The sequence below is a fragment of the Aulonocara stuartgranti genome (genome assembly GCF_965226115.1).
Source record: "Aulonocara stuartgranti genome assembly, chromosome: 23".
NCBI classification, from domain to species: Eukaryota; Metazoa; Chordata; class Actinopteri; order Cichliformes; family Cichlidae; genus Aulonocara; species Aulonocara stuartgranti.
Window position 1 is genome coordinate 33988397 of NC_138958.1, and position 23816 is coordinate 34012212.

Here is a 23816-nt window from a genome sequence, read left to right on the forward strand (position 1 = left end):
AAAGTCTTTATGTCCCCTGATTTGCAGCAGGTGTCTTCCCCACCCTGAGCCTAGTTTAGTCAAGTGGTCTCTTCCTATTAAAAGGGAGTTCATCCTCCCCAATGTTGCCATGTGCTCACTTCTAGTGGATCATCGTATCATTGCTGTCGTATTGTAGGATCTCTACCTTACGGTGTGACAAGCTTATGTTGTTTTGACCTCCGGTCTGCACAGTTGCTTTTAAAATGCTCATACGGCTCATGAAATATGAGCCGTATCCAACATATGCTTTATACTCACTGATTCAGATTCATCACAGTTGGTGCAATAGGAACCACAGTTTTAGGAATTTTCTGCGTGTCTCTCCTGCTCTTACTTTTTGTCATTTGAATAGTGTGCATATTTGTGAGGTGCTCTTTCAGCAGTAGCCATCTGTCCAGACTTTATAGCATATTATAGCATATCTGTGTGCCTACTACATAAATTCCTCTATGTGCCAAGGATCTGAAGGGCTGCTATCTCACTCTGTGCTCTTTCTACAACGGATCACATAACCAGTCAGGTCAGAGGGCTGCTGCCTGTCAGTGATGAGCTTATCTATCTGTCGCAGCATACCATGTGTTTGAGTCAAGGAATGCGAATGAACAAGCAGTTAGTGCGGCTTGTATCTCAGTAATTTCCTCAAGAAAAATGCAAGCCCTGAAATTTCCATCTTTGACTCTGAAACGTAATCTGAAAGAAACACATTCATGCATGCTTTGGTAGTACAGACTCATGAAACAATAAAGGAAATGCAAGGCATTGGACCAGCACTTACCAGAACACCATTCCTCCAAAATTATTGCTTTGGTGTTTTGTAAATTGCGATGTTTAACATGTCAGCCCAAAAACCTCCACAGGCCCAGATCCTTCTGTCGCCCCTCACACTGTATGTATTTACCCCTATACTCAGGACTATATTATCACAATTGATCTTTCAGAACAATTATACTTTGACTAACGATGCTTGTCCACATTTAAGAGGTATTGTGGAGGACTGCAATCCCGAGGTCCTTAATCAGCAGGCGCAGTACAAGGACATTATGTCGGAGCTCTACGGATGAGGCAGCTATTTTCTGTCTGGGGGAGGGTTTGTCGAGGGTGAGGGTCACTGCTATGAACCTCATGTATTCGCTCTTTTTTTAACCTGTTCTGGACTAATTTCCACCTACTGTATAGTTATTCTGTTCTTATCATTTAAGGTGAATGTGCACTTTGTCTTTGTTCTATAAATCAACTGAATATAGAATGTGTCATGTCTGGCATTTCTTAAATCTTCACAAGAGAGACTACTACTTCCCACATGTGCACCATATTCAAGAAATAATTACTTTATCACTGACACTAACTGTCTGCAGCAGGTCCACTCCTGTGCCTACCATAGCATAGTTATTTCAGATCATGCCCCACTTACTCTGTCTCTGCCTCTTCCACATCTTCCTATAAAAACTGCACAATAGGATTTCAATTCAACCCTTCCGTCAGATGACAGTTTTGTAAAGTTTCGCCAAGATGAGATATGCTTTTATTTTGCCACTAGCTCCTCCCTTAATACTTGCAGCCTTGTTGTATCACATGTCTTTAAGGCCTATATCAGAGGCCAGATTATTGCTTATTCAGCAAAAATTGAAAAACAGTCCATTTATGAGCGAAATAAGTCAATGCAACAAATTAAGGCGGCTGATGACCAGTATGCTCTCAAACAGAGTCACGAAATGTTTAAAAAGCATGTTGAACTCAAAACAAGACTTGACCCACTCACAACTTAATCAACTGAACGTTTGCTCTTGCTTGACAAATCAAAATTCTACATGCATGGTGACAGACCCCACCAATTACTGGCAAGCCTTCTCAACAGTTCTAGGGCAAGGCAAAGTATTCTTGAAGCTCGACCACAAGATGGCAACATGGTTACAGATCATGAAACATTACTGAAGTATTCAGGGATTTTTACTCAGAACTTTAACACCTCAGAGTCACAAACTGGCTGCAATGCAATTAATGACTTTCTACCTAAACTTAACATTCCTGAAATTCCACCAGAACTTAAAACAAGGCTGGATGACTCTACCTCTCAGTCAGAAGTTTCCTCAATGCAATCTGGCAAGTGTCCAGGTCCGGATGGTTTCCCATCAGAATTTTTAATCAGAGCACTACATTACTGTCTGCGCAGCTTAGTATAACCCTCACCGACTGCATTAAACAAGGATCTCTTCCTCAGTCATTTTATGAAGCCTGTACCACACTTATTGCAAAGAAAGGAAAAGATCCGATGGAATGTGACTCTTTTAGACAAATTTCTCTTGAACACAGATGCTACAATATTAGCCAAGATTCTTGCCCGTAGACTACAATTGGTTCTCCCAACAATTATTTCAAAAGCCCAAACAGGCTTCATTAAAGGTCACCGTTTTAATGTAAGAAGGCTATTTAGCATAGTTTATTTCAGCTCTACAGATGCTGATGAATATGTTGTCTCTCTGGACACTGAAGAAGCCTTTGATCGAGTTGACTTCGACAATCTCTTTGCAGTCGTTCACAGATTTGGTTTTGGAGCAAAATTATGGATGGAATAAACTGCTCTACTCTCAGCTATCTGCTACAAAACAGACTAACGTCCAATTGTCAAAACCATTCAAACTTCACAGGGGCACACGCCAGGGATGTCCTCCCAGCCCCCTGGATTTTAATCTGGCCGTAGAACCCCTTGTCATTGCGTTTCACAGTTGCAAAGAAGTACACGGCATTTGGAGAAATACCATCGAACACAAGGTCTCGCTTTATGCAGATGATCTCCTGCTTTTTATTTCTAAGCCTTCAACTTCATTACCATCTACATTAAATCTGCTTGGTCAATTTGGTCAGCTTTTGGGTATAAACTGAACCTTCTGAACACTTACTGAAAATATGGGGCCAGTATAAGAAATACTTTCATCTCTGTGACTTCTCCCCTCTCAGCCCCACTGCATCTAACCATTTCTTTAAACCTTCTACACAGGACAGTGGGTTTGTGGAGTGGCACAGAAGTGGAATAACTTGCTTTAAAGACCTGTTCATAGCCAACAAACTAGCATCATTTGAACAACTTGCTAATAAATACAATCTACCACCAACACACTTTTTCAGTTACTTGCAAGTCAGGCACTTTATTCATTCCCAGATTTCAGGCTCAAGCCCTCTACCAGAGCTACACTATTAGAAACTATCCTACAACTCAATCCGACCAATAGAGGGCCGATCTCCCTGCTTTACGATAAAATATTAAACTTGACACAAACCCCTTCATCCAAACTCAGAACATTATGGGCAGAAGACTTAGACATGACAAAACATGGGCCTCCATAAGCTAACATGCATCGGTGTAACTTTGTGCTGAAAATGGGGGGTGGGGGGCGTCAAGATCTCTGTCTAAATAAATAAATTGGGTAAATTCCCAGATGATTAAACATGCAACTATTTTGCTGGTAATAACTGAAATGAGTAAAGAAAATCAACAGCCTATTTATGCAAGGTAATTCATAGTTTTATTGGGGGGGGGGGGGGGGGGGGGTCATAGCCCCCCAAACCCCCCTGGAAATTATGTCCCTGCTAAGATGTCAACACAACATCATTATGTGCCTGCCACTGTTTAATCCAGTTTAAAGTGGTGCATAGAGCCCACTTCTCAAAATCCAGATTATCTCAGATCTATTCTGAAATCACTCCATATTGTGATAGATGCAAAACTGCTGAAGCCTCACTGATCCATATATACTGGTCTTGTCCCAACTTGACCAGTTCTGGACAAAGGTTTTCCATACCTTGTCCAGGATTCTCAGTGTGATGCTGCCACCTGGACCCCTGCTTTCTCTCTTTGGCATCAGTGGGAATGAGGCACCTCTACTGGCATTCTGTTCCCTCTTGGCCAGGAGGGCAATTCCACTGAGGAGGCTGGACGCTGCCCCTCCCACTCACAAACACCTGATGTAGCGGCTAAAACTGGCAAAAATAACACATTCACTTAAACTTCAGCAACACTGTAAAAAGTATTTTATCAAATTAAGAAAAAAAAGGGAAAAAAAAGAAAAATAGCGTACATATACTTATTAATTCGTTTATGAAAGTAATACATTTTGATAACTAACAAAATGCATATTTTAAAAAAATCATAAAGGGAAATTTTTGTATATCAGTGCATTGCTATATATAATATATAAATCCCCGCCATGAAAAAAAGGTGAATTAAAAAACATTGTTTTTTTTTATGATCCATTTCTATTTGTGGGAGTGCCGATGTCTGTGACGTTGCAGCCTCCCCCTCCCCTCCTCAGCCGCGCCGAGCTGCACTTCACTAGTTTCTGAGCTTCATCCGCGCCGAATGGAGAGCGTCCTATCGAGCATTTAAAGCTGGTAAGTTCTTATTAAAATAGTGTTGCGATAAAGTCGTAGAGTCAAGCTGTACTAACACATGTAATTTTAAATCAATTCCGTGCGCACCAGTGCAATTGAGAAGCGTTACGTTTAGATGAATTGAAGATATGATATTTCATGAAATGCTGTCATGTTTTTGATCGTGAGATTTAGTTCATATTCACCATTTCAGTGAAGAGCAAATATAGTTGTGGAGACAGCATATGATCTTAAACTGAACTATGTGGGAACCCAGTAAATCTTTGTACCTTGTTAAAAGTTGTAAATTTACTGTGATTACACAAGTTTCCATGGTGCTTTTAATGTGGTAGACTTTGTGTGAAGTGCTACAGTCCGTAAAGTATTATCTACATACATTATATTCTGCTTAATGATTGAATAATTTTGACAGCTATAAGAACATTACATTTTAGTTCATGGGCCGCATATAACCCAGTTTATTCTGAAGTGTTGCCAAACCAGTAAAGCTATATTTAATCTGCCTTTCTTTTCAAAAAGTACAGTTTATACTACATGTTTCATTGCATGTCCTTCAAAGTAGATGTGCCAATGAACAAAACCTGGAGTTTTTGGGTCAGTTCTGGTCCTGACCTACATGTCTCACACCCCTATTTTACATATAAATATGAGCAGCTACATTGCAAAAATATTGTATTGGACTCAATTAAATCCCTCCTTATAGTGTGGAAGCTATGCTACCCAAATGTTGATAAAAATTTTAAATACACACAAAGTCCAGTTCTTTAGACTTGACCTCTCAGCACGACTGCTTTGTGGTTTTAAAGCCAAGTTTTGTAGTTTGGTCACAATAGGTTACAGTTTAAAGTTGGAGCAGCTTTAGAGATAACAAGAGATAATAATCCAATTATAAATGTTATATAGCACAGGTCACATGTACTTCTAAGGAATGTCTGCTTGTCATATTATCTTGATTTATGTATCATAATGAATCAGCTAATACAAATAGGCAGTAAGGAGACTACATTCATTTAGAGTGTCTGGCCAACTGTGACCTTTTTGGTCATGTTAAACAATGTTAAAATGTCAGATGCTTTATGAGCTAAGCAAAAACCTCACAAAAATCACGCAGTGATGTAGTGTGTCAGTAAATCCAGATGGCAATGCTTGGGAAGGGGACTTTATATTTATGACATTTCAACCACCTAATTATACAAGAGAAACAAGAATTTTGTGAATGCAGTCAATTATCTCTGACGTGATAGATAGGGAGAAAATCAGTGGAATGAAAGAAGTTAAGCCCCTGCCATATGTGTCTGGTCAATAGAGCTGAGCTGCTGATCTTCAAAGTCAACCCTGGTGGTCTAAATGTTGATCAAGTATTCTTTTGAAACACATGACCAATTTGGAGCAATAAGCCAGCTATTTTTGTCAGGTCAGACTGCAGAGTGAGTTAGTGGATTTTACTAAATTAGATCTATTAGCTCAACAACTGAGTTTGCCTGGGTGTAAACTAAAGGAAATGAAGACATTCTGAGTCAAGTGCAACACTAGAACATTATGATTTTGGAAATATAATAGCTAAAACAAGAGAAAAAGTTATCTGAAGTTTAAAATGTAATGGGAAAAGTGTTAAATTAGCTAAAATGATAATGATAATATTCAGGCAAACCTACTGAGACTGTTCAGTTTCAATAGTTAGCTAAAATTTCATAGCAGTTAAGATATTTGGCTAAAAGCTATTTACCGTAAAGAAGGTTGTAGTTATTTGCTAAAAATTGCAATAAAAACTTAATATACATTTCATTATGATAGTTTGGCACTGGATAATGGTTGCCATAATGGCTAATAATTAGCCATCAGCACAGATAATGGTTAAAATAAACAATTTATATTTATATATGGGTTACACTATTATATACTATTAGTTCATGTCTAAACGTAGTAGTTGAAATAGTAGTGGAAAATACTAATAAAAAAATCTGTGTATAATGAATATCTAGTATCAAGCTAACATTACTGGATTAACATTTAACATTTAAGCTAGCTACATAGCGTTAGGGGGCAGGTGGTTAAATAAAATTGTTCAAAATAATGGCCAAATGATATATGTAAAAAGCTAATACAGTGACCACACAGATAAATTATGATGATGTTGAAATGGTTGTACTACAAAAGTACATAATTTAACTAACCCTGCATTCAAGTTCAATTGTATTGTAAATATCACAGCAAAATTAAACATTGTTCAATTTAAAAAAAAAATCAGGTTAAATTACACTGAAATGATCTCATCATCAGTGAGGTGATATTTGAGTTTATTTGACATAGCTGTGGCTGTGGAGGTATAGTTAACTGAAATGGTTTGGAACCACTGGAGCCGCCATTATTATTAGATCAATTAATGTTTTGCTCTTTTTTGTTTTGAACTTTTTTATGTGACATATTGTAGTTTCCAGTTGTGTTCTGTCACTAATTAGTCTTTCATTATATTTGCCTCCACATCTTCTCTTCTAAGATGTAACAAGTTGCACATGTTTCTGCACATTACTTTCTTTTATGCCAAAAATGAAGTGCAAATAATTCTAATTATGAACTTCATGATGTCCATAAGACAGTTTAGGTCTGTCGCTTTTTTCATTAGTGCATGTCAAGTAATATATATTCATAAGATTCATCTTAAACTCCGAGCCATTTCTTTCAATTTAGCCCATATATCTGCATCACATTAGTTTTTTTGTAATGTGTGGATGCATCCAGATGTGTAACTAAGCAGGTAACAATCTACAGTTTACACTATCTCTGAACTTCATCCCCTGTTGTCTTGACGGACTCTCCTTCAGATTCTTTTAGCCTTCTACAGCCTTTTAACCGGGACCCGAAGGAGTTGGTTGGTGCTGATTGAAACCTCTCCATCCCCCCAGTTATAACAGGGAGCCTTTGTATATAATCCCTGCACTCCTGCCTTCTCCTCTCAGACCTAAAAACAGATTTTACTGCAGGCAAAGCCAGGGATCCTTCAGACAGCTCAAAGTTTGGGACCTAATCTCAAGTTTTTCTTTCAGCATACAGCGTATGATTAAGAGCTATACAGTAGCACTGTGCTTCGAGGAGCTTGATGAATGCAATAGGAGGAGACCTCTCTGACGACTAGGAGACCGCTGTGAAGGCTTTAGATTAATCCTGTTATTAAGCCTGATTTACAGACCTTTTTGTGTTTTCGTGTGTTTATTAGTTTCTCACATGCTGAAAAGACATGCAAATCTAGAGAGGAGGTTTTAATTATTTTAATCCTGAATATTAACTACCACTTAGACACTGTGGCATTCATTTTCACATTTGAGAACCTGGACTCATTGAAAATTAACATTTTAGCCTGAAAATGTATGTGGTCAATCAGTTACTAAGCTTCCTTTTAATGAAATTATTTTAGTTTCAGGTCTTATGACTTATAATCATGTCTTTGTGTTGGAAGTAAAACAAGTGTGTTCTTGTAGCACTTTACATTATGGGTGTTTGGACCAAAGTAAAGATGTGGATCCATTTTACTGGGGCATGCATAATGCAAAGAAAACAAGCATTTACAGCCCCACAGTCTGGCACAGTGCCTGGGGATAAAACATAAAAGTCAGGGATAAAACCAGGTCATCTGGTGTGTAATTCACTGATTGACGTCTCAGTGAATCTAAAAAGAGGGAGTGTTCTGACTGGACTCTAACTGAAAGCTCAGGATTGAGATATAATATCAATACAATCTCAAAATCCTCTATGAGGCTTTAATTATAGCAAAATAAATAGCTTTACTACAATGACTCTGACTTATTGTTGGCAATGTGGACCAAACTATCACTGCGGTTGAGCGGGGGCTGAATGGCTAGTAGCAACAAGCCAGATACTCCATGCTCCTGAAGCTGCATGTTGTAGCTCTCTTCACGACACAGACACTGGTCGGTTCTTTGAAACAGGCGTTTATTACTTGGGCTTTCTCTCCTCCTCAGCTTCACCATCACCAGTACACCAGTACGCCAATACGCCATGAGAACTGGTCACGAGTGAACAGTACAAACCATTTAGCAACTTCACAGTACACATATTAAGTCCAAACACAAATAAAAACATTTCTCAAATGACAACTACCTCACTGACTGTTTGTCCTGAAAAGAGGTCCTTAAGTCCTTGTGCTGCTTTTCTTTTAATAAACCTTTAACTTAACACGCTTCATGAGAGACATCTGCTCCCTCGCAGTACACGAAAGGTCTCGCTTACTCTCGTTAAGGGTATTCTCATGAGACACCAGCTCTTACACTTTACACATGTACATTTCAAATAAAGATATTTTTAACACTAACTATATATATTCATGAAATTTTGTACTCCATTATAAATCAATCATCCACATCATGAACTCTACACAGAACATTATTTAACAGCATTTACACATGTGACTGAATACAGTCTCCAAGTCCACAAAGCACATGTAGACTGACTGGGAAATTCCAACACAACCCAAAGAGTCCAGAGGTCCATGACCAGGAAGAAAACTGCTTTGTTCCGCCTGAATCCAAGGTTCAGGACATAGTCTCCTCTCTTGTACGTTGACGTACATCTTCCTTTGGAGTCTGAGTAGTGTGATCCTCCTGCAATTTGAGTACACCCTCTGGTCAACCTTTTTAAAGATGGGAACATCCACCCCAGTCTGCCAGTTCAGAGGCACTGCCCCAGATCTGTATGTGATGTAGCAGGGGGATGTCAACCAAGAAAGCCCCATAACGTCCAGAGGTTTAAGGAACCCTCCCCACTGATCCTGCCACCAAGTAGTTGTTTACCTGCTTCAATGACCTCACTTCTAATAATGGGCAAGTTGTCCCCATCGTCCCCAGACTCTGCTTTCTCTAAGCATTGTCACTGGGATTGAGGGGATCCTTGAAGAATTCCGACTGTACCCTCAGCTGAAGTCAGCAGCACCCCTATAGATAGATAGAGCACCACTTTTCTCTTGTGTCATCTGGTGGTTTGCCAGAATCGTTTCAACGCTGACCAAAAGTCTTGTTCCACGAGCTCACCAAACTTCTCCCACACCAGACTTTTTGTTTCAGCTACTACATAAGCTGCAATCTGCCAGCTGGTACCTGTCAGCTTCCTCTGGAGTCCCACAGGTTACCCAAACCATACTCTTTTTTTTCAGTGATTACAGGAAGGTTGTGTGTACCTCTAAAGTATAATTTGGTGCATAAGCTGAAGTAATAGTCAGGGACAACTCTCTTCCACGGGGAGAACCCCAACATATAGAAAGTACTCCAATGGGGGATACAAGTATACCTACCTACCCTTGCCCGCAATCTCTCACCAAGGGCAACCCCAGACTGGAGGGAGCCCAGCCCCTTTACAGGAGACTGATTCCAATAACCTCAACCACTAGCTCAGTCTCCTTCTCCATGAGACAGGTGACATTTTGTGTCAATAGAGCTAATTTCAACAGTCAGGGATCGGCTCATCAGGTCCTCTCCCATTCCAGCTGATATGCACTACACTTGACCTCTATGGTGGCTCCTGCAGGTGGTGATGCTGGTCAGTGGATGCTGGGGCGCATAGTCCACAGAGGATACCAACTTTCTGCAGGGTCAATTGCTACAGACCTATAAACTTCATATTACCTTCAGATTAGTTCAAGAATAGTTTCTAGAGAGTTTTATTGATTGGCATTAAAATAATGAGAGCATTAATATAGGTTTACATGACCAGTGTTCAGTTTCTTGAGTAAAATATGGAAATATCAGCACTTTCATTATCTGTTAAATCCAGAAAGGGATGCTGAGGCTTAAAGCTGGCTCGTAGAGTTCCTTTGACATTTGATTAATGAAGCAGGCTCACAGCATGAGAAGGAACACAGGTGGTCACATTTATAGACTTATTGGTTCTATTATTAGCCACTTGAAGCCTTTTGTTGATGTTTCGTTGAGTTCAACTGTGGTTTAATCATGCTTTCTTGTACACCAAAAATAACAATACATTAAAAAGACTCTGTAGTATCTTTAAAAAAAAGCTCAGGGAGGCTGAGTGTTTACATTCTTTATCCGTTTAAGATTCTCTAATATTGTCATTTTAATCCACTCATGTTCAACAGGCCTAAGTGCATGAAGACACTCTGGTGCAATAATGGAGGCCTGGCCAACAGTGGCCTGGGTCCTGCTGCTGACCACCATCACTGACTGGGTGAAAACTGCGCAGTCACGGGACTTCACCATGAAGGATATCATCCTGCTGCACCCCTCAAGTAGGAGTATAGGAGTACTATTTTACATCTCAATTTGTTTAAAGGTTTGATACTGAATATGACTGAATAACATTAGCGGCATTGTTTTTAAATAGCGTGCACTGAACTTGAATGGAACATTTTAATAATATCTATCGGAAACAAGCTGCAAGAAAAGCAGAAAGCAAGCACGGTGTAGAAAACAAAACTGTTGTTTTATTTAAATAAATAAATGTTACAAAGGTACAAAAGTCATGTTAACTGAATGAATAACGAGTGAGTACAGATGCATTTAAACGCTACACATGCACAAATAAAACTTAATGGAAAGTTTCGTTTTGTATTTAAATCAGTTGTAGCTGCCAAAACAACAGTTTATTACAATATGTTAAAATATAAATATATAAAAGTATAGTTGGCATCCTTCTCTGATTGTAAGCTGGTTCTGCAGCTTTCATTCTCTCAACCATTGACGTATGACAGACAAACAAAAGCAACAGATTAGGGCTGTTATAACATAAATTACACTGATTGAAATGTGTGTTCTTAAAACACTAACACATATTAAGTAAACTTATTCCAGTTATAAGTTACAGTTCTGCTATTTAACTTGCACCTTTAAAAGATCAAATGTATTTCATCTTTATTTGGAATTAATTCTTGGAAATAACACTGATGAATCCCTTTTCAAAATTCCTGAAAAAAATCTTGGAAACTTATTACACAAGGATGTGGTTCATGATCATCAAAGCGATTGGTTTGTGTCTTTGTTGAGAATAACAGGATTGTTCTTTGACTGAAAAGTGGCTGGTCCTTGTTTGATCCCTGAGTCAGAGACGTGGAGTAGACTGATGAGTATCCATAAATCTTTGGAGAGCATCTATGACACAGGCTACAGATTTATTGCTTCTTTTTTAGTAATCAGTATAATTGTTAAATAAGCAGAAAATCAGAAGGTGATTGACCAAATGACATATTTTTAATTAACCCAAAGTTTCACAACCAGAAGCGTGTTTGTATAGTTTTTGTGTACCTGCCAGAGCCTTCATGTAAAAACGAGCTGCAGGACTCACATGAATAGAGACAAAAAACTGAGAGGTTCACCTGAGCTGAATTTCCATTACCAATGATTTTTCCCTAGCTTAAAACACCTTTCACTCGTTAGGTTACCTGTATATTCGGATTCTGCACTTTACAACTCTTATTATTATTTCAAAATGCGGATCCATATAAATGTATACACTTGGGTAATTTCATCTCAAATCAGGAAGTTTTTACATTTTCCGCTTATCCATCTCTGATTTGCATAAAAGTAGGGAGTGTATAAGGATGTGAAAGGAACAAAACAACTGTGATATACTATACATGTTTATTCACACACTGAATGAATTAAAGAACTAATAGTTAAAAGTCAAAATACAAATATTTAAATGAATATATGAAATGTGCTAAAACATAAATATCCAGTAAAACCGCTAAAGTGTCTTACTTTAATGAGAAACATGTTAGACAGTAACATGATTTGTTTTAATTTAGTAGTTTTAGTGGATTTTTCTCAATAGACAGAAATTTCTGCCTAGAATAAACAAAAAACTGGACAACAGCTTGTTTTATTTTAAATGATTAAGTGTCCAATGTATTTACCAAGAAAGTGCACCTATGCTAATGCCACTGCCCTTTCTAAAGTAACAGTCAGATGACAGTCACAGTTATTAACACAGTTAGTAATATATGCATAATTTACATGTTCCCCACTGTGGTATACAAAGCATTGTAGACCAGTGGGTTTTGTGTTACTAATGACCAAAAAAAGCAGTTTTGTCACTTGGTATTCACACATTTCAATTGCCCATCGAGAACTTATGGAAGTTATTTGTCTACATCAATCATGACTTACTTACTCAATAACTTTTCTTTTTTGGGGCAAATCAGAGGTTACTGATAAAACAACAGGGTGTTTTTAAGTGTGCAAAGAAAAAAAAGCAGCTAATTTTAGCCTGCTTCTAGGTGGTTTCTAGGTAAAGTGATAGTGTCGTAATATGCCACAGAAAACTGATGTTTTGGGGATAAAAATTAAATGTTAGTATTGTGAAACAAAAATAACATGATGTCATCTATGCCATTGTAGGTGCACAAATTGCTCGGCCTCGTGGAATTGTGAACAACACAAACACAGTCTTAAGACTCATAGCGACACACTTTTTTCAAAACCTTTTCTGCAACAAATAATGTTAATATAAAATGAAATTGGTCTGGGATGAACTTGCAGTTAATTTGAACCAAAAAAAGACTGGTATATACATTTATTTACGTAACCTTTAAAGTGCACTATACTACAGGCCACAGTCATACAGCACTTTATTTTAATAAGAAAAGCATCAAACCTGAACAGTGTGAACATTGTGACATGTGAATTAAACAAATACATCAAAATAGAAATGGTACAAGAAATATGAAAACAGTTTTACTATGTACAAACAGCAGCAGTTTTGATTTGATTCTCATCTGTGAGAATACTTACAGTGGGGCAAAAAAGTATTTAGTCAGCCACCGATTGTGCAAGTTCCCCCACTTAAAATGATGACAGAGGTCAGTAATTTGCACCAGAGGTACACTTCAACTGTGAGAGACAGAATGTGGAAAAAAAAAAAAATCCATGAATCCACATGGTAGGATTTGTAAAGAATTTATTTGTAAATCAGGGTGGAAAATAAGTATTTGGTCAATAACAAAAATACAACTCAATACTTTGTAACATAACCTTTGTTGGCAATAACAGAGGTCAAACGTTTACTATAGGTCTTTACCAGGTTTGCACACACAGTAGCTGGTATTTTGGCCCATTCCTCCATGCAGATCTTCTCGAGAGCAGTGATGTTTTGGGGCTGTCGCCGAGCAACACGGACTTTCAACTCCCGCCACAGATTTTCTATGGGGTTGAGGTCTGGAGACTGGCTAGGCCACTCCAGGACTTTCAAATGCTTCTTACGGAGCCACTCCTTTGTTGCCCGGGCGGTGTGTTTTGGATCATTGTCATGTTGGAAGACCCAGCCTCGTTTCATCTTCAAAGTTCTCACTGATGGAAGGAGGTTTTGGCTCAAAATCTCACGATACATGGCCCCATTCATTCTGTCCTTAACACGGATCAGTCGTCCTGTCCCCTTGGCAGAAAAACAGCCCCATAGCATGATGTTTCCACCCCCATGCTTCACAGTAGGTATGGTGTTCTTGGGATGCAACTCAGTATTCTTCTTCCTCCAAACACGACGAGTTGAGTTTATACCAAAAAGTTCTACTTTGGTTTCATCTGACCACATGACATTCTCCCAATCCTCTGCTGTATCATCCATGTGCTCTCTGGCAAACTTCAGACGGGCCTGGACATGCACTGGCTTCAGCAGCGGAACACGTCTGGCACTGCGGGATTTGATTCCCTGCCGTTGTAGTGTGTTACTGATGGTGACCTTTGTTACTTTGGTCCCAGCTCTCTGCAGGTCATTCACCAGGTCCCCCCGTGTGGTTCTGGGATCTTTGCTCACCGTTCTCATGATCATTTTGACCCCACGGGATGAGATCTTGCGTGGAGCCCCAGATCGAGGGAGATTATCAGTGGTCTTGTATGTCTTCCATTTTCTGATGATTGCTCCCACAGTTGATTTTTTCACACCAAGCTGCTTGCCTATTGTAGATTCACTCTTCCCAGTCTGGTGCAGGTCTACAATACTTTTCCTGGTGTCCTTCGAAAGCTCTTTGGTCTTGGCCATGGCGGAGTTTGGAGTCTGACTGTTTGAGGCTGTGGACAGGTGTCTTTTATACAGATGATGAGTTCAAACAGGTGCCATTCATACAGGTAACGAGTGGGCGACAGAAAAGCTTCTTACAGAAGACGTTACAGGTCTGTGAGAGCCAGAGATTTTCCATGTTTGAGGTGACCAAATACTTATTTTCCACCCTGATTTACGAATAAATTCTTTACAAATTCTACCATGTGAATTCATGGATTTTTTTTTTCACATTCTGTCTCTCACAGTTGAAGTGTACCTCTGGTGCAAATTACTGACCTCTGTCATCATTTTAAGTGGGGGAACTTGCACAATCGGTGGCTGACTAAATACTTTTTTGCCCCACTGTATGAGAGTCATAGTTTATATACTTTAAGAGCTTTGTCTATCTTACATCCAAACCTGAGCCCAGTATCCAATCCCCAAAAACCTAACACACGTCTTTGCAAGGAAGTCGGGGCACCTCGGAAAAACAAGCCTCAGGATAAGATGGAAACTCGTTTCAGGAAGATTCGTACCAAAGTGCACCTGGTTTTGGGGCCCCTCCAGCTTTGATTAACAAGCCCTTCACATCTTCTGGTCCTATCTGTGCTTTGAGGGCAACTTCATAACCATGTCAGAAGCCAGGGAAAAGGCAGGGGTGGTTGAATTTTAGGACATTCGTCTCTCTTATGATTCTGAAATCACCCAGAAACACAGAGAATGTGTACAGTGATTGAATGAGCTAATTAAAAAAAACACCCCAGAAGGTTGATGAATGAAGGTCCCTTTCTGCAGGAATGATATTACACACAGGACGAATGAAAACACGCCTTCTTCACTTATTGAACTTAAAACTGAATACAGTTGTGTCTCCACAGCTACTCCTTACCCTGGCGGATTCAAGTGCTTCACATGCCAAGATGCTGTAGACAACTACGACTGCAACCGCTGGGCCCCGGACGTATACTGTCCAAAGGGTACGTCAGCTTTTGATTCATCTGTGGCTGCCTGCTCAAGGAGATGTCAGTTCAAGTGACTTCTCTTGAGAAACGTGTTTCTTTGCGAATGCGCTACAAACGAACATCAACAAAATGATTAAAATAAATAAAATAGATTGATATAAACAATATTTATAATAATTTGCTAGGACTTGGTAGGAAGGAAGAACTTTTAAGCGGAAGTGGCTTACAGGTGGTTTTGGAGGTGAGTGGAGGGAGATGCTAGCCCCCCCTTCTCCAAAATCTCATTTGCATGCCCTTTTTGCCAACACTTCAGCAAGGTGTGACGACTGATGGCTAATCTTGCTCATCAGTGTAGAATGTAGTGATGAACAGGTGTTCCCACAGTTATCTTTCATCAGAGGAACTTTGCTTCCTTCTTCTTGGAATTTTACTTCGCACGTTCGGTCGACTTCACGGGGATCTACATCTGCTTGGCAACTGGAACACATTCTTAATGTGCAGTTAGAGTTGATGGAAAGACGTTTTCCCAAACTCAGTAGGGCCAGAGCCCACTGTGGAATCTGAAAATCATCTACCTGCCATCCAACTCTCTAAACAAACTGTGATCACCAAAAGCTGAACGTGTCATGCACTGAAGAGTACCGTTTGGTAGTTCTTATCTTTCTAAATTTAAATATTTGTTGGCAGTTTTAAACTTTGTACTCCTCATATTGGGGCTGCCTGTGAATCTGTCAAGTTATTAAGACATAATTGGTCACATGAAGGGAATTTTACTGTCCTTCAGATACTAAATACTGCTCCACCCTCCACATGATGGATAGAAGTGGGGAAAGTGTGTCTGTGACCAAGCGCTGTGCCACCTTGGAGGAGTGTCTGTTCACTGGCTGTGCTGACGTTGCCGATACTGGCTACCAGGTACGTGGAGAGCTCTGCCTTCAGATGTCTCCTCAACCTTAACGTGATAGGCTTTCCTCTCATCCCTCAGGTGTGCTCTTCCTGCTGTGAGGGGAACATCTGCAACGTGTTGGTGCCCAGAAATGACAGCAGTGCCATTTTCTCCTCCATTTCTCCTTTGGTTAGTTTGAGCGGGAGTCTTCATTCTAGAGCGCTGTGCTTCATCATCATCGCCATCATTGTTGTCATCTTCACAGCTGGACGTGTTTGAGACACGTAGAAAGAGAACAGCTGGTATGTGTAGTGGCAGAACTGGGACCTGTGTTGGCTGCGTGTTTCAGTAACTGAAGGTTTAAAGACATTTTTATATGCAAGACAACTGATTCAACTTTGGTTTCCTTTCTTCTTTTCCACTTTTTTAATAGTCGATCTGCATTTCTGTGTTTTCTGTTATATTTATAATGTTACTTTGTATATAGCTCATAATAAACATCTCTGAGTCAAAAGCTCAGGCTTCACAATGATCTAAACACTGTCTCAGATATGTCTTCTACTCCTGGCTCTGCGTGCCGATGCTGACTATCCCTAATATGGTAGATCATTATAGACTTAAACAATAATAAGAGAAGACATCTGGATTTTTAAAACCTAAAGAAGTCCAGTTGCCTCCCTTTTTCAAGCTCTCAGGACTCCCTAATATGGTCATCAGAGCACTGGTTGACAGCACTGAAGCTCCGCCCACTTGCTGTTCAAACCTGTTTGCAAGACACAGCCAGTCACAAAAAAGCTGAAGTACATAAATATAATTTAATAAGCAGTGTGTCCATGTTCATCCAGGTCAGTGTGCATTCTGGGAGCTGTTCCCATAATAAATTGAAATCTTCTGAAACTATTTATAATATTTCTCCATCGTTTCTTTACACTGTGTGCAACAGATCAGAGAAAACCAACACTGTACTTGCTGCTGTAAAAAGAATATGAGCCGCTAACATGTTAAGGTGTTTGAAACGGAGAGATTTTCCTGGTAGTTAGCACCAACAGCTGTAGAACATCTGTCGCAGTATTTCATAAATACTCAAACTGTAAAATATGAACATTGTCTACAGATGAAGCACATGGTGAAATTGTTTCTTCTCTGAGTGTCTCCCTGCATGCAGAGCAGGGTAACGCTTCTGTCAGTCAGACACAGCACTGACGTTCGCATTAGAGTGTCAGTTAGATCCTTAGCAACACAGAGGTCTGCACAGATGCTTTGTGTTACAACATTACACAACTTCCCATTGATACAAACTAGCTCCATAACAGGAAACGTTAGCGGCTTCTCCAAACCATAAACAGAACCCTTCTGTTTGAATTTGATTCTATTCTATTTAAAAAAAAAAAAAAAAAGTTTATTCCTCATCATTGAGTGCGTCTGAAAATCCTTGAAGTCTAGCAACAGCAGCACTTTGAACAGGTGCATTGGTGAAAATAGTCCCCACAAACAAAGGAGTCCCCCTGAGGATATGGCGGATGACTGTGCAGGAGCTCGACACCTCGATGTGAAAGCCCCGATGTCCCAGCTCACTGTCTGTTCGCAGTGTGGTTTCGCCCAATGGAGACGCAAAGAACTGTTGAGGAAAGGGGGGAAAATTCCATTATTAAAACAATATTGTTCTGTTTGTTGTCCTCAGTTTTCACAGCTGAACTACCAGAATTTGAGTTGACAGGAAGTTTAACGGGAAAAATCTCTAGAAATGTTACAAGGGAAAATACATTTTTCCAGATTTTCCAAACAATGTAACCAAAAGGTTTATAAGCAGGTGTGGTTTCACATCATAATGTGTTTGGGCTTTTCCCACCCAACAGACAACTACTTCAATATAACATTTTTTCTATCAAAGAAAATTAAACTAACGTAAGCTTCATTCATAGAATAAGTATATGCTTTGTGAGTTTAGATTGCAGATTGAGACAGTAAAGAACAGGCACAGTGAACACAGAATTACTCACTGCTGCTCCCGTTGTTGGGTCAATGAAGTCCGCCCAGTATCCTGCAGTCCACAGAGCGAAACACATCTCCTTTGCCCCGCTCACAAACTGCAGTTAGGACAAAGTCACAGTCACCAACTGCTACAACCTCTGAAGTCTGTAATGGGAAACACACGAGGACTTACTTTACTTAGCAGCTGGTCTCTATCCAGCTCTGTCTCCTTGTCCTCTGACCGACCGCTCGTCTGCGTGACCGTCACCACTGTGATGGAAACTGTGGGCGCCGAAGGAAACAACTGCTCCAGATCTGAGACACAGAGGCGCACGTATGTTAATAAAGCAAATTATAACTCTTTTCATCTCTGATGTTGAACTTCTACAACTGTGCCATCAGCAGCGTTCTGACGTATGGATTTCTAGTGTGGTTCCCCAGCTGCACCAAGGCCGATCAGCAAGCACTCCAGCGGGTGGTGAAAGAAGCTGGCAGAATTATTGGAACAAGTCTGCCAGAGATCAGTAATATCTTCCCCACTCGCTGTCTGAGGAGGGTGCACAGTATCCTGCGGGACCAACATCACCCTGCGCGCCACCTTTTCCATCTGCTGCCCTCAGGGAGAAGGTACAGGTCTATACAGGCCAGAACATCCAGACCGGCCAACAGCCTGTATCCACAGGCTGTGAGGCTCCTGAACTCTCTGCCCCCCTCTCACGGACAATAACCATATCCAACTTCTTAATAGCAATGAACTGGTCTGCATTGGTGCATCATATCTTTATTCTCTTCCCCCTCCTGCCCCCCCCCCCCCTCTTTCTTAAATAGATAACTATCATATCTGATATCATATCTCACAGTACAATAATATTGAATGGGTTGCATTGTTGTATTTTGTCATGTTTCTCAGGTCTTTGTCTGAATTTCTACGAACATTATTGCTAAGGATTGTCTTATTGCATTGGAGTCACACTGGGTTAAATATGTACACTTGGGTTTTAAGGGGTATTTATTATTTTCTTCTTTTTTTTGGGTTGTATGGAAGCCCCAAACGCAATTTCATTGTTCTTGACAATGACAATAAATAAATAAATACTAATACTAAATACTATGACATGCCTCAAACTAGAGCTGGGCGATAGAACGATAACGATATGTATTGCGAAATACATATATATATATATATATACATATACTTTTTCTCGATAGAAAAATGTAACTATTGTGATAGACCTCATCGCTCTTGTCCTCTTAAAAAAAAAAGAAAAAAAAGAACAGCCAATCCGAATTAAGTAGCGCAGAGCCGAACCAATCACAGCCGCAGCGTCACGTCACGTGACTTGTTACGTACAGCACAAGTGCCAAGCCGCACATGTGTATTTGTTTGGGAAGCAGCCAGCCACCGTGCCGCCCGGGTAATGGAGGAAATGAGTGTGCTGACTAGAGAAAAATCGAAGAGAAAAAAAATTTACCGAAGAGAAAACAGATGATGGTTCCAATGCCGGAGAGATTGTCGAACGGAAGAGCCATAGAAGTTCTGTAGTGTGAAGGTATTTCGGCTATTTCAAGTCTGACAAAAAACAGAGTAGCGTGCACTGTAAATTGTGCCGAAAGCAAGTCTGGAAATACAATAAAGTGGTGCATGCTCAATCTCTGACTGGAAGCGCTAATTCGTCATTCGGCTTTTGTCAGACTAAAGTAACTGTTAAAACTGTTTGAAAAGCTAAGCTATACAAGGAGAGATTGAGAATTTCCTTTTAGTTCTCAGTTTATTTGATATTGACAAAAGTTAGTCAGTTTTGTCTGTTCTTCTGTAAAACAAACTAAGATTTATTTTTAGAATTAATATTTTGTTTCTAAGTGGAATTGACAATTTAGTCTGTTTCGTTTGTTCTATTTTGAAACTTAAACGCTTTAGCGGCTGCCTTTTGTGTAGTTTGCAATATTTGCCTTTATTTATCTGAAAAAGTCTCATGTTCCTTAAGTACATCTACCCCGTTGAACTTATTATGGGAAATAAATATTTAAATCAAAACAAGCTGCTGATTATTTCACATTTTACTTGTGAGCAACTGCACTTTTAAATCTTACAAATATAGTTATTTGGCTTATATCGTGATATATATCGTTATCGCCTGAAATGAAAAAAACATATCGTGATATGAAAAAAATCTCATATCGCCCAGCTCTACCTCAAACCATTCTGTTTGTTGTAGTTGTGAACCTTGGAAACGAAAAAAATCTGAAAAATGTAAGTTAGTAGTTTTTTCCCTTGTATGTGTATAATCTTTTTTTTTTTTTTTTTAAATACACAGACGCAAATTCTCATCTATAGATGCACAAACATCAATCTTTTAGATATTTTGGTTTGCAAGGTTACAAAACTCAGTTCACAACTACACAGTCTGATTTACAAGTACAAAATATTTATGACCACAATATTCAGTATTTTTTCTTCTATATCATCAGAAATATTGTTATCGTAAATTCTTAAATATCCAGATATCATTTTGGCTTGTGTTGCCCACACTCACAGTCAGCGAAGGTAATGCTGGGTGAATCTCTCTTACCTTTCCTCAGCAGCTCTGGGCAGGAGTTTATGGCACAGTCTGTTTCTGTCTGATTAAAGTACTGCTCAGCTTTGCTTACTCTCGTGGAAATAGGCCCCAGCTTTCCCTGAAAAACAAACAAACAATCACACACCCTCTCAGACAAAAGTGGTAAAAATGTAGCTCTGGCTTATTTTTTCAATTTTTATTTATTTATTGTTAATTGTCATACTTGGAATCTTACAATGAAGTGTTACTGACATCTGTGTTTCTCCTGAAACCAATGAGCCACAGCAGCTCACTTACATTTAAAATAAATCAAAGACATTGACTTTAATTTGTTCTCTCTGCTGCTCTGAACTGTAGTCCTAAAAGCTCTGACTGTGTTACAGCTCATAATGTAACTATTCAAAAATCTTACATGGAACTCGTTGACAAACTGGGCCAGTATGAACTGGTGTCTCTCTGTGCTGCTTGGAACCGTCAGCACATCAGGCACCGTCTTGTGAACCGGAGCCTTCTTTTGGTCCTCCATGCCCTCCAGGTGGCAGTCAAACCCAGCGTTACCAGGCAACTGGAAGCGCTGGTCCTGAGGTCCAAATGGTCCCATGTTCTCATCAGGCCACACAGTCCTTGGGCCTGGAGTGATGTGACAAAGATGATTTGTCAGCGTTTGCTGCCACAGGTGCTAAACAGTTTACTACTGAAAACTGCATTGCAACACTGCCTGACGTCCTTTCCTGTTCGACTCACCTGAGTCTGTATGTGATACCGCTATGTAAGGCTCATCTGAGCTCGCAGCAGAGAAGGTTCTGGTTGTTCCAGCCCTGAGAGAAGCTAAAGCTCGACAGCCAGCAGCACGAGACAGGACCGCCCTGCTTTGACCACACAGCACCTGCAGACAGACGACGACATGTGTTAACAGACAGATACATGAAACAGGAACAGCCCTGCCCACGGTGGACTGTCTGCAGCTTCATACTTTTACTGTATGTTTTGTTTAGGACAAACTGGATGCTGCCATTTAGTTCTGGTTCTCTGGAAATAAAGAGACAGATGCATCTAATACGTTGGAGTATTGAGGAATTTAATGCTTTCCTGTGATCAGACTAAAACTTTTCAAAATTTTTTGGAATTGATCTCATAAAGAGGAGAGGATGACACAGTTCAACACATGGACTTCCTATATAACATAGCTTCTAAGACCTTATCACTGCAGCTGACCTCTCCAATCTTCTAACAGAGGTCTCGTAACTGTCTCTCGCTCAGATTTTAAAACCAAAGATTAAAACCAGTGCTTTTGAGGTAGTGGCGGGCAGCCAAACTGTGAAACAGCCTCCCTCCACCAAACAGGTCAGCTGATTGTGTCATTTCTTTAGACGACTATTACAAACTCATTTTTATGAGTTAGCGTTCCCTTAATCTTTTCTCTTTTATGTTGAGACATCGTTTATTTGAAATCTGACAATTTTAATGTTATTTCAAGCTAACTAAGACGTTTGTCTGCATAAAAAGAGCTTTGATTTTTATGTTGTTTTTATTCTGACTGGAAACAGATAAAAACATATTGTTCTCTTTAGCATTTAAACAATCTGAACATGTGGTTTGATGAAGTTTTGACCTTTTAATATGAAAATACTGCCAATAAAAAAATTAAAAAAAAACAAACAAAACCCCAAAATACTCATTAGCGAGGAGTGGTTTCAGACAGTGTGCTTTAATGCTACACTTGAGTGGTGAATAAAAATGTTACTGGCCTGAATGGGCCAACAGCTAGTACTGCCTGTAACTGAAACCCTATATTTAATATCAATATAGGGTTTCAATGACTTCAAAATCATTGTGCAGCGTTTTAAAATGATTTAAAGTTATTTCTTGGACAATCAGACATTCTTTTTAAAATCTACTCTGGCCTAAGTGAATAGCAGTACCCATAACATTAGCATGAGCCATAACATTAGCATGAGGAAAATGGTCACTTACATTAGACATTGTGCTTAATTTCCCTCGCCTTTTATCCTTGAACCTGTTTGATGAAAGAGTAACAAGAAGAAGATAGAAACTGTTATTCCCAACAGAAAACGGAAAAGAAAACTTTAAAACTCCCAAATGTTAGCTTTGCTAACCAGCCGAGCTAAAATAGCTTGTATGATGCAATGACTGCATGTGTCCCTCCATGAAGAAACACATGTGACCAATACACTTATTTCACACATTAATCTACACAGACTATAATCCTCTAAAATACCTTAGGTTCAACTATCAGCTAGCTAACAACACAGCTAGCTTTGGCACCAGCTATCACAAGAAGAGTCGTTCGGTCAGCTGATATCTACTCTTATCACTTTCTCTTTTTTTAAATAAGAGTTCATCTAAAGCACTTCCTGTTTTCACGTGACCTTAAAAAGACCACTGCACAGTGCAAAGCACGAGCGCCTTCGTGTTCATAATAAAGAAAACAAATGTTATTGTGTTGTTGGGAGTACAGCAGGAAAAGTACACACTGTTCCGTACCTGGCGACTTGCACGTACTGTATGCTTTTACAAAACAAGGACGGAAAGTCAGGAGGGACAAATGAATCCCGCACGACTTCCGTAACGCCCTCCTCTTCTTCTACACGTATGTATGCTCTGTGTGCATTGAGCGCCATATAGTGGGCGGTTTGCAGTTGTCTCCGTTAGTGAGTGAAAATTTTCTACGATTACTTCTTGTCAATACAAGAACATTTGCTTTATGCTTGTTGTTTAATTCTACAGAGTTTCTATTCTTCTTTCTTTGTCAGAAGCTCGGCCTTGCTGGGTGCATTTTCTTAGCTTGTTACGCTGATGTTTAGGTCTATAACTGGGCAAACACTAAAGAAGACAGAGGAGTAAATCATACCTGTATCTGTGCTGAATGAGAATGAATAATTCCAAATCAAAATCAATGAATACACAACACTTTTTTATTACGTCTTTCTTCACCTGCTCTATATTCTTAGATGCACTGTATCAAAGACTCTTAAATCAGCATCACTTAACACAAACTTTTTAACAGACATTTCC

The 23816-nt window shown here is 39.5% G+C and overlaps 2 protein-coding genes across 4 annotated transcripts; one reads left to right on the forward strand and one right to left on the reverse strand.

Annotated features, from left to right (window-relative positions):
- Window positions 1-4322: 4322 nt before the first annotated feature.
- Window positions 4323-17681, forward strand: lypd6 (LY6/PLAUR domain containing 6). 2 transcript variants are annotated; one of them, XM_082523299.1, is made up of 5 exons: window positions 4323-4407; window positions 10511-10660; window positions 15282-15380; window positions 16150-16280; window positions 16351-17681. In XM_082523299.1, the coding sequence occupies exons 2-5, from the start codon at window positions 10543-10545 to the stop codon at window positions 16528-16530; spliced, it is 528 nt and encodes a 175-aa protein (XP_082379425.1). In that variant the 5' UTR covers window positions 4323-4407; window positions 10511-10542; the 3' UTR covers window positions 16531-17681. The 2 variants fall into 2 exon arrangements, with proteins under 2 accessions (XP_082379425.1, XP_082379426.1); XM_082523300.1 differs by lacking the exon at window positions 15282-15380.
- On the reverse strand, window positions 17619-23437 carry mmadhca (metabolism of cobalamin associated Da). Of its 2 annotated transcripts, none has more exons than XM_082523297.1 (8): window positions 23286-23437; window positions 22755-22797; window positions 21525-21666; window positions 21193-21410; window positions 20793-20898; window positions 18416-18537; window positions 18252-18338; window positions 17619-17869 (listed from the first exon to the last, which is right to left on the reverse strand). In XM_082523297.1, the coding sequence occupies exons 1-8, from the start codon at window positions 23420-23422 to the stop codon at window positions 17651-17653; spliced, it is 1074 nt and encodes a 357-aa protein (XP_082379423.1). In that variant the 5' UTR covers window positions 23423-23437; the 3' UTR covers window positions 17619-17650. The 2 variants fall into 2 exon arrangements, with proteins under 2 accessions (XP_082379423.1, XP_082379424.1); XM_082523298.1 differs by lacking the exon at window positions 23286-23437 and adding an exon at window positions 23020-23277.
- Window positions 23438-23816: the final 379 nt, after the last annotated feature.